We start from the raw sequence: 10,855 nt of genomic DNA, 5'->3' as shown, positions 1-10,855 counted from the left end.
CTGTGCTTGGGAACCTACCACTTTCGGCCATAAATAGCGAACAAGAGAACATTTTGTCCGGAACATCTGGGCACACCTTCCCTTTCAGAAGTCTGTTAAACGTAATTTTCAAAAGGGCATCTGGGTGGCTCAGTTGGTTAGGCGTCTGACTCTTGATTATTTCAGCTCAGGTCACGATCCCTGGGTCGTGGGATCAAGCCCCACATCCGGCTCCATTTGTGGAGCCTGCTTGGGATTCTTTCTCCCCCACCCCTCTCTCTCTATCCCTCTTCCCTGCTCTCTAATTTTTTTTTCAAAGAAAGGTAAAATCCTGCCTGTCGTACAGATAAGACTATGCATATATGTTAAAGATTTTATTTAACTCATTAATCAGGGAAGGAAACAGGCAGATAGATGTTCTTTTTTTGATTTTTTTTTTAACATTTTTAATTTTATTTTTGAGAGAGACAGAGACAGAGCACAAGCAGGGGTGGGGCAGAGAGAGAGGAAGACACAGAATCCGAAGCAGGATCCAGGCTCTGAGCCGTCCGCACAGAGCCCGACGCGGGGCTCGAACCCACGAACTGTGAGATCATGGCCTGAGCTGAAGTCTGATGCTCAGCCGACTGAGCCACCTAGGCACCCAGGCAAACAGATGTTCTAATTGGTTCAAAAGAGAATCCAAAGAGCAGACAGTTTCAGATGAGGAACGCTGAAATGAATACGAAATGGAGGGCTGGCTCTTCACAGCGGACAGGGAGGTCCCCCGGGACTCCGCTGGTTGGGACAGAGTCTGCCTGACTCTAGACAAGAATTATTTTGTGCTCCCAGGGGCCCCAGGCCGAGTCAGGCTTATGCTTTTGCACTACGCACGTGTAACTATAAGGGGGCTCTTTTGTAAAGTGTTAATTTTGTTCTCTTTCGCTTCTGAGAACACGACCTTCCTCCACGATAATCAGAAGTGTCCATCCGTCTTGGGTGGGGGGGGGGGAGGCGAGGAATAGCACAGAGGAAGCAAAGAGAGAGACCAGGGCATCTAAGACGATCTCTTCCAAGAGCCGGGGTTTTGTTAAGAGAGACAGAATTTTCAAAACTTTCTCTTGTCCGTCAGTCTGTCCCAGGCCAGGCCCAGCTGGTCGAGTTCAAGGGGGTGGCGAGGCCTCACGTGCCCTTTTGTGTCTGGCTTTTTTCACTTAGCATCATATTTTTAAGGGTTACCCACGAGTTAGAGCTATTTTTCAAGCCCATTTGTACAGAGGAGACGCAGGGGATCCGGGGGACTGGGCTGAGCCTTTCACGAGGCTGTTGAGTGGGGTCTCCTCTCGGACCTGTGAGGGCGGGGCGGGGGGGGGGCGTCCAGGCTGTGGCATCTCCTGCGTGAACACTGGAGTCTGGGACATGAAAGGACACTCAGCAAGGCTGAAGGATCAATGAGGAGGTGACTCTCCTTAGGACGCATTCCTCCAGACGGGGGAAAGAGCATGCTGTCTTGCCACCAGGCCGCTTGGGGGGCCCCCTGGGGGCTCAGGCGGGTGGACGTACTTTGCCACCTGCAGCGTGTGCGAGAGCTCAGCAGCCCCGGCAGCTGGAAGGCTGAGGTCCCTCCTGCCTCGGACTCTGCTCTGTTTGAGGGGCTATGGCGCCATCTGGTGGCTGCAAGAAAACCCAAGGCGAAGCCGCTTGGGGCCGCCCGCAGATTTCCTGGTCAGTTCGAGGGAAAAGCAGGCTCGTCTGGGAAGCACGAGGACCCCGCTGGGCCCTTTGCAAACATCCTCAAGCTGAGGGCAAGCGTGATGGGAATATCCGACCCGGGCAGAGGGTGCTGATGGCAACACACGGTTTTGTGAGAAGGGAAGATGTTTACGACAATTTGCGATGTGAAAAGGCGAAGACACGGTGTGTGCTGATGCAGAAAATGTTTACGCGGCTGAATGTATGTTTCTGAGCGCATGGGGAAGGCCAGGAGGGAAACAGGCCAAGGCGTAAACACTGAATGTTGAAGGGGGTCAGTTCTGAAATAACGTGTGGAGGGCTGAGGCCGGGCTCGGACTAAGTCTCAGCAGGTGTTTGTTGGCTGTTGTATGTCAGTTACAGAATCGGATTCTCCATCATCAACATCCTCATCATCATCATTCCTGGATGAGAAAATTGTTTTTCCTTGTTTCTTACATGTATCTTCCGATTTTTCTCTGTTGTCTATGTTACTCAGAAAAAAAAAAGAGGAAATTAAAAGAGAGAGAAAGGCTGCGATCAGCTCCCATGGAGCTTGTCTGAGTTTCGTGAATATCGCGGCTGCCAGGTTCTCTCCGAGCCCGGCCGGCGAGCCCTGCCTGCCGGGCTGGGGCTGATCCTGGCTTTGGGCTCTGCCACCAAGTCACCCTGGGATGCTGGGGCCTGACCTCTCAGGGGGTCACTCTCCTCGTCTGGAGCAAACAGAGGACTGACCTCACAGGTCACTTATGGAGTGACACGAGCTGGCTCTTGGGCAGCATCTGCCACCGTGCCTGGCTCACAGTAAGCACAAGCCACCTCCCATCTCGGGGCATCAATCCAGCCAGGGATTGGGACAAGACCAGGGTTTCTGTGAGTCCTGTCCTTGCACCACCTGCCTCACAGCCAGCTGGGAAACTTGCTGAAAGGCAGATTTGTTGGCCTTGCCTAAAATTTCCAAATCTGCACCATCAGCAGATTTCACAGGCAAAAACCTCCCAGCTGAGCTCACAGGAAGTTGAGACCCCTGGAAACAGGATATCGTTTCTAAGGTCCCTGCGAGCTCAGACCTTCTAAAGTGCTGGGTTCTTCTGAACCCAGGATTGGGGCCTGCCCAATCTCTTGACCTCTGCACCCCAATTTTGTAATAAGAAAGGCAGCTCTTGGCCCTGGCAGGTTGGGCAGGAACTCAGCTGCAGGCCGTTTTCAGAGGATCGTAAAGAACTAACATTGGAGACACTCGTGCCGTAGTCAGGACACTGACGTCCAGGGGTCAGGGTATCTGTTGCCCGACTGGCTGGTGCCGGAGTCGAGAACAGTCAGATCTCCTGACTCCGGGGTCAGCGGTCTGTGTGTGTGTGTGTGTGTGTGTGTGCACCTCACACACATGCGCACACGTGCTTATTCTTGCTGCGGAGGCCCAGGCTATGTGCATGCCACAAAGTCAAGGCCAGCCCCTGCCAGACAACTTGCTGTCCAAACACACATTTACACACTTCCAAGCCTTCTCACCACTTGTACGTTTTTCTCTATTTCGGTTCGGCCTCTGCAGTAGAGGGATATGGGGAGAAAGGGAAGAGCCGGGAAACAGGAATTGGAAGAGCTTTGGAATTAATTTTTCCCTAGAGTTTCATTCCACAAGAACAACCCACTGTCTTCATCCAGCACCCTCAGCCTCGGCAGTCTTACTCTTTGAGCCTCGGGTAAACCCGCCACCTGGCATACAGGAAGCGCTCCATAAATGTTTACTTAGTCTGAGCAATGGGAAGAACGAGACTGCTGTGTATCGAGGTGGGTCAGCGTAGGGGCGGGGGATGAGGAGCTGAGTGTGGAAAGTTCTCCGGTCTATTGGGCATTCAGATAAGGACGGTGGGTGGGCAACTGGGCGTAGGATTCTAGAGTTCTGGGAAGGCCCGCGAGGACCCGAGCTTGGGAGTCACGAGCAAACGCCACTTAAGCACCCATTAGGCGTGAGGGGATGGCTTAGGGAGAGAGCAAGGCCAGGGAGGGGTCCGGGCCTGTGCTCTGAGGCACCCCGACTTTCACGTGTGGGCCGATGAGAGGGGAGAAGAGGTCTGAGCCTGAGCAGTGAGTTGATGGACATCTAAAGGGATCGACCCCCCAAGACACCCTGGGTCTTGTCTCATGGAGGAAGGAGGCATCAACTCACTGCTGGACCACCAGCTCTGCCCAGGGGCCGACTAAGACAGGGACCCCGGGGTGAGCAATGGGGACCCGGACACGACTTGTTTCAGTGGAGTCAAGGGACAAAAGCTGTCTGACTGAACAGGGTTCTGGGAGAAAGACAATCAGAGGAGCTATCCAGGAGGGCCAATATTTTGACTAAAAGATATTCCAAGAACATCCCTTTGGCAATTACTTGCTGACCATCATCAAGGGCCAGGCGCCATTCGGGGCTCCGTGCGTAGTGCAGCGGGCAAGAGGCAAAACTCCAGGGAGCTCACATTCTCATGAGGAAATGAGTAAAATCTACAGTAGGTTTGGCAATGGATAAATCCTAATTTAGAAAGAAAGAAAGAAAGAAAGAAAGAAAGAAAGAAAGAAAGAGAAAGAAAGAAAGAAAGAAAAAGAAAGAGAAAGAAAGAAGAAAGGAGAAAGAAAGAAAGAGGAAGAAAGAAAGAAAGAACGAAAGGAGAAAGAAAGGAGAAAGAAAGAGAAAGAAAGAAAGAGAAAGAAAAAAGAAAGAGAAAGAAAGAAAGAAAGAAAGAAAGAAAAAGAATGAAAGGAGAAAGAAAGGAGAAAGAGAAAGAGAAAGAAAGAAAAAAAAGAAAAAGAAAGAGAAAAAAAGAAAGAAAAGAGAAAGAAAGAAAGAAAAAGAAAAAAGAAAGAAAGAAAGAGAAAGAAAGAAAAAGAAAGAAAAAACCAAAGCCAGCAGCTGGGGAACAGGGTGGCGGTGTGGAGGGCCACAGTTGTGTAGGGGGTGCCATCTGCAGGCACAGGCAGAGGGAGGTTGGTGGGTGTGGGGGAGGCTCCTCACTGTTCGCTTCTACGTCCTCAGAGAAAAAGAAAGCAAGATCATGAGCGGGAGGACGGGCAAGGAGAAGACTGTGAAGACCACGAAGCAAGGGCAAGGGCAGCACGGGGTCTAGGTGGGCGAGGAAGGCTGTGAGGTGGCCGAGGGCTCCCCAGAAGTGAGCCGTAGTAGGAAGCAGAGCAGGGCTGCTTCTCACCAGCCTGGCTCAGACACCCCTGTGCAGACAGAGGGCAGGGCTGGAAGCTGATAAAGAGGCTGGTGGGTGGAGCCTGGTGTGATGGGCCTCGGGTTTAGCCTGGGAAGAAGGTGGCTTGGGACACGAGGGCTGTGAGGGGCAGCCGACAGATGGTGGACCGCTGGGTGGTAGGTCCTGGGCGGATGAGGGCTGCTGGGGCCAGGATACCAGAGGGAGGGGAGGGACAGAGGGAGGAGAGGGACTGAAGAGTGGGACAGAGGCAGGAGGGGGACAGAGGGAGGAGAGGGCAGGGGAAGGAGGGGGACAGAGGGAGGAAGAGGACAGAGGGAGGAGAGGGCATGGGAAGGAGGGGGACAGAGGGAGGAAGGGGACAGAGGGAGGAGTGGGACAGAGGGAGGAGGGGTCAGAGGGAGAAGCAGGACAGAGGGAGGAGTGGGACAGAGGGAGGAGCGGCACAGAGGGAGGGGCGGGACAGAGGGAGGAGGGGGACAGAGGGAGGAGGGGGACAGAGGGAGGAGCAGGACTGAAGAGGGGGACAGTGGGAGGAGGAGGACCGAGGAGTGGGAGGTATGGAGGACACGCGGAGGAAGGAGGAAGTTCCCACTCATGTGGGACCAGCAGGGTTCAGGTTTGTTCCCAGGCACCCTTGCGACAGAGCAGGCTCTCACCTTGAGCAGCCGCGTGTCTGCGAGTAGGACACGCGCTCGCTGACCCAGACCTGCCGGTGAAAACCCGGAAGCGAACCCGACTCTGACTTCAAAGCGGACCTTCCAGTCTGCAACCACGCTGCTTCCCCACGAACATCCGCGCCCGCCCGTGTCTCTCACGGGCTGTGTCGTCCCCGGGTTACAGATGGTGGACGGTGACGGAATCGGAGGTCCTCTGTGCAAGCGGCCTCACATGCCACGCGGGGAACTGCACTTTCCCGGGTGTGAGCTCACTCGGATAGCCTAGCGACGGGTCTACGGACACAACGCGCTCAGTCTCGCAGAGGCCAGCACGTCCGCCGGGAAGGGGAGGGGGAAGCTCCTTCAGGCGGCCGCCTGGCAGGTGGACCTGGCAAGTATCTTCAGGGGGATGGGGGCATCTCTCGGGCCTTGCATCAGTGCCACAAGATTCTTACCTCATACCGCACAAAAGAAAACCCAGAGGAGATCCTGGGGGGGCTGAGCAGCTTGCCTGTGACGCAGGCAGCAAGCGGGAGCCAGGACTCGGGCCCTGTTCCGGTGGCGTTGGAAGCCCACGGCCCCGGGGCGGCCGGACTGAACCCAGGACTCATCCCCGCAGGGGGAGCCCTTCTTGCCGTTTACTTTTATACGCACCGGGGTCTTTATATGAAAGAAAATGCTGGAGGAAACACACAACATTATAGAGAAAGTCAAGTTTCATTTATTCCAATTAAATTATAGCACGGGTTTCATATACAAATAAAATTTTTGCGTAAATTAAAGTACAAAACGCTACAAATTTCAATCATGTAAAAATGCAAAAATATTTGTGTTTCTGCATGTTTTCCCTCGAACACGACTCGGGGTGCAGCAGGGGGCCCAGAGCGTGCCCGCCGTCGTGCCCGGCTGACGTCAGTGGGCCGGTGTCTCGAGCCGGTAGCTGCTGCCCTGGAGCCCTCCGGTCCCGCGTCCGTGTGCGCGGGGAGCCGGCAGGCCTTCCCAGATCCTGGGCTCCAGATGCTTCTGGTTATCAGCCACCGGCGGCACAGGGGCGGCCACACGATCTCGGGCTGTTGGGAAGGGGCCGGGCCCCCTCCCGCGGCGCGGGGACGCGCCTGCCGAGCCGAGAAGATGCCGCGGGGGCCGGGCCGGGCCGTCGCCGGCCGTCACTGGTCCAGCTCGTTTTCGTTCTGCAGCGTCTTCATGGCCAGCCCCCACAGGGTCATGCTGGAGAAGAACTGGCCCTCGGGGTTCCTGTAGGGCGTGGAGGCCGCGCGGCCGCCCGGCCCGTCGCCGCAGGGGGTGTCCAGCGCGGCCGGGGACGAGCGGCCCAGGGACGGGCTGTCGGCCGGCAGCGGCTGGTCGCCGGCGGAGGCGGCCGCGTCCGGGTAAGCGAACGTCTGCTGCGGCGCCGGCTGCAGGGGGCGCTTGGCGAGCTTGCCGGGGTCCGGACCCAGCTTCTCCGGGCCGCCGGCTCCGTGAGGCTCGACCGCGGCCCGGAACTTGCAGTAGGGGCCGGCAGCGTGGCCGTCAAATTCCGTCACGGACTCTCCCACCGGGTGCACGGGGAGCTTGAGCGACGCGGGCATCAAGGCGACAGGCACGTCCTGGGAGAAGGCATCTGAGCCCTGGGACTTCTCGAGGTCGGAGGCGTCGAGGGCCTGCGCCAGCTCGTCCAGCGCGTCCCGGCGCGCCTCGGGCCTGCAGTGCGTCCTCTTGTGCCGCCGGAGGACGGCGGAGCGCGTGAAGCACTTGCTGCACACCTCGCACGCGTACGGCTTCTCCCCCGTGTGCGTGCGCACGTGCCTGCGGAGGTCGCCGGAGCCCCCGAAACACTTCCCTGCGAGAGGAAAAGGGGGTCCTTTCAGAAGCGGGCCTTCTGGAAGCACCGCCCCGCCCCCGCCCCCTTCTAAAACCCAGACCGGCTCTGCTTTCACGGCACGGAGTCGAGCCCTCCTGTCACCTGCTCGCCCCGGAAGACGCTCGCGTTCTTCTCCAGCTGCGTCGCTCCGACCCGCGGCCTTTTGGCGGTGGGCACCTCAGCGTGAGCCTTCGAGGGACCCTGCGTCCCCGCAAGGGAGCGCCTCGCCGGGTAAGCCGAGGTGCCTGCCCCTGCCGGCCCGTGCCGGGAAACCTCGCCCGTTTTGTTTAAGTTTTCGCAAATGTAACGTGGCCGATCGACAATTTAGAAACAGCTTTTTGCTTTCAACATAATTTTACATACGCTTCTCCTGGTTCTAGTTCCATCCTGTGTATATGACAGAGGTGGGGGGGGGGTCAACTTCCATGATGAGAGTAGGTAAGATCGGAAGACAGAAACCAACAGACAGCCTTCCAGAAGACATCACATGTTGACAGAGGACTGAGAACTACGCAGTTATGTAGATGCCTATTTAGAGCTTCGCCCTGACCCGCGTGAACGTGGAACGCTCAGCTCCGCAGCGCCCGCCCATCAGGCAGACCAGGCGTCGACGTCCACGCCTTACAGGTGTACCCTTCCCCACGCAGGATACCGAAGCTCGCCACAGTGACCACAGTGACCCTGTGTCCTCACGTCTACACCGTGCCCTGAGCGTCAGGCTCGGTCTCTTTCACTGAACAACACCGTCTGCTATGCCGTCGCTATACCACACAGTTTATACAGACAGGTGACATGTCGTGGACTCGAGGCCTCAGAACCCGCCCTCGATCTCCTGCACGTGTGGGCGGTCTCCACCTGTTTGCTACTATACTTCATGTTCAGTCACCATCTTTCTTTACACTGTTGAGGATAAATTCTCAGTAATGGAATTACTGGGCAGATGGGAATAATCTTTTCTAGGATCCTGAAGACGTGAATTTTAGCCACAGTAGAGTTTCCCCAGGAGAGGACCGTGGCTAGTCTCTCTCTTTTGTCCCAGAGGCAAGACAGGGGGCCAGACTTCACAGCCATCCTTGCCGTGAGGACACCATGGGGCAGCACCTGCCTCCTGCCTGGGGAATCCGGTGACAGACAGCTGGCTGGCCGTGCTGGCGGCAGAGAGGACGGTCACCGCGCACGGCTGTGGCCCGCAGTCCCAGGCAGTGCAGGACGCTGCGTTTCCATGGATTCAGCGAGGGTGCTCACAAGCGAGCTGCCTGGAGCCATCTTCAGTCCAGCCTGTGAGGACTGGCCAGAGGGGCGATGAGACCTCAACAGAGACAGTCTCCTGGGAATAAACTGCTAAAACCCAGGGCTAGAGGAAAATGCATGTCTGCACCTTGGAAAGTGCAGAGAAATGCTGGGAAAGGAAGAGAGGGAAGGGAAGGAGAAGGCAGTCTGGGGAGGGAGAGGACAGAGGGAGGAAGGGTGGAGGAGGGACAGGGAGGAAGGTGGAGGAGGAAGAGGGAGGAGCTCTCTATTCACTGCAAAGCCCAGAATGTGAAGCCATCTTAAAACTGAACCTGTCTTCTGAACTCAAGGAAATGAAAACACACACCCACACAAAGTAGCACGCCGATGTTCACAGCACACTTGCTAAGTGAAAGCAGTCATGAAAGGCCACATGCTGAATGATTCCGTTTATACGAAATGTCCACAACAGGCACATCCAGAGAGAGAAAGCAGATTAATGGTTGCCTAGGCTGGGGCGTGGGAACGAAGAATGACTGCTAGCGGGTGTGGAGTATCTTTCTGGGGTGATGAAAATGTTCTAAAATAGACCATGGTGAGGGTTGGGTTGTGCAACTCTGTGAGTAATATACCAGAACCACCGAACTGTTTGCTTTAAATGGGTAAAGTTTATGGTATGGGGCTTTTACCTCAATAAAGCGGTTACAAAATTTTGAACCTGTCCTATAAGAACGAACATTCTTGTGCTCTCTTTCTCTTCCCCTGGCCCCAGGCTGACCTTATCGGGGTCAGAAACCATGGCTAGTGAGGGGAGGGAAAGGGCTGGAAACAGAAGGTGAGGCAGGCAGGGTCCTCCTCTGTTTCCTCCTCTACGGGGGTCTAAGCCAGCCCTAGCCGGGGAGGGAAGAGAGAATTTAACCTTAAATCAAGTTGACAGCTGTAATAATCGTTTGGAACTGACATTTTAAATTAGTGATTTGAGACTGCATTTGTGATTTAAAGTAACAATTGCTTTCCTTTTTTTTTCTTTTTTCTCTTTTATTAAGAGAGAGAGGGAGAGAGAGAATCCCGAGCAGGCTCCACACTGTTAGCACAGAGCCTAACATGGGCGGGGCTCGATCTCACAAACCGTGAGATCATGACCTGCGCTGAAATCAAGAGTCAGGCGCTTAACCAACTGAGCCACCCAGGTACTACCAATTTTATTTTATTAAAAAAAAATTTTTTTAAATTTATTTCTGAGACAGAGAGAGACAGAGCCTGAGTGGGGGAGGGGCAGAGAGAGAGGGACACAGAATCCGAAGCAGGCTCCAGGCCCTGAGCTGTCAGCACAGAGCCCGACACGGGGCTCGAACTCACGGACCGCGAGATCGTGACCTGAGCCGAAGTCGGACGCCCGGCCGACTGAGCCACCCAGGCGCCCCACTTTTATCTTTAAGAGTAATGAGAAGAGTCATGGAGTTGCCTAACTTTGTATCCAGGAGATGAGATCTGTGTACAATTTAAGTGGGAGACAAAAACAAAGGTACTTTCTGGCTACAGCCCAGAAGTCCTGCCCTGTCCCAGATTCCAGCTCCAATTAGGAGGAGGCGCTCCGAGCAGAGCCCAATTCCAGCCTCCCCACAGCAGGACCCTGGACGTTCTCCCCGTCTGTTCCACACAGGAAGTCGTAAAAATCGTTACTCACTGATTCCTCCATGACTCAGTCGGCATGGTCAAGTGCTCGTCACAGGCACGCACGTGTACACACGCGCGCACACAAGCACACACGCACACCCTCTCTCCTTCAGAGGCTCAACCCCTCCCCGATCACAGGGACACGGGTAACTCAGAGTCCGCCCTCCCTCACCCGGGCGGCGAGGCCCCTCAGAAGCGAGGGCCGCCAGCCCACCCTCCCCTTTCTGGCCACTTCGCTGCCGCGTCCTTGCGGAGAGAAGCGCCCTTTGCTTCACCGTACGTGACCCAGAAGCCCTCCCTCTTGACCCCGCCACGTGCTCGAGATGCTCCGGCAGGACAGTCCGCCGGCAGCCCCCAGGCCCTGCCGTCGAGGCGGCTGTGCTGACGCCCGCTGCTGCACACCTCGCCCTTCCACGCTTTTCTGTCTACGCCCCGCGGACCCGGCCAGGAGCCCGCGGCAGCCGGACTCGGCCGTGCCCAGAGCACCTCGGGGCAGCTCCGCGAACGTCTGACACGCGAGCCCAGGGAGGGATGAGAGG

The 10,855-nt window shown here is 56.0% G+C and overlaps 1 protein-coding gene across 4 annotated transcripts in view; it reads right to left on the bottom strand.

Annotated features, from left to right (window-relative positions):
* Positions 1 to 5,595: 5,595 nt before the first annotated feature.
* ZBTB49 (zinc finger and BTB domain containing 49) overlaps positions 5,596 to 10,855 on the bottom strand; it is a 28,192-nt gene continuing 22,932 nt past the window's right edge. For all 4 annotated transcript variants that reach the window (XM_042936900.1, XM_042936897.1, XM_042936899.1 and 1 more), the window contains one exon: positions 5,596 to 7,388. In XM_042936900.1, coding sequence (XP_042792834.1) covers positions 6,715 to 7,388 — 674 coding nt within the window. In that variant the 3' untranslated portion in view covers positions 5,596 to 6,714. The remainder of the gene's footprint in view (positions 7,389 to 10,855) is intronic.

The sequence above is a fragment of the Panthera leo genome, chromosome B1 (genome assembly GCF_018350215.1).
Source record: "Panthera leo isolate Ple1 chromosome B1, P.leo_Ple1_pat1.1, whole genome shotgun sequence".
NCBI classification, from domain to species: Eukaryota; Metazoa; Chordata; class Mammalia; order Carnivora; family Felidae; genus Panthera; species Panthera leo.
Note: the sequence above shows the minus strand (reverse complement) of the source record. Positions and strands in the feature narration are given on the sequence as shown.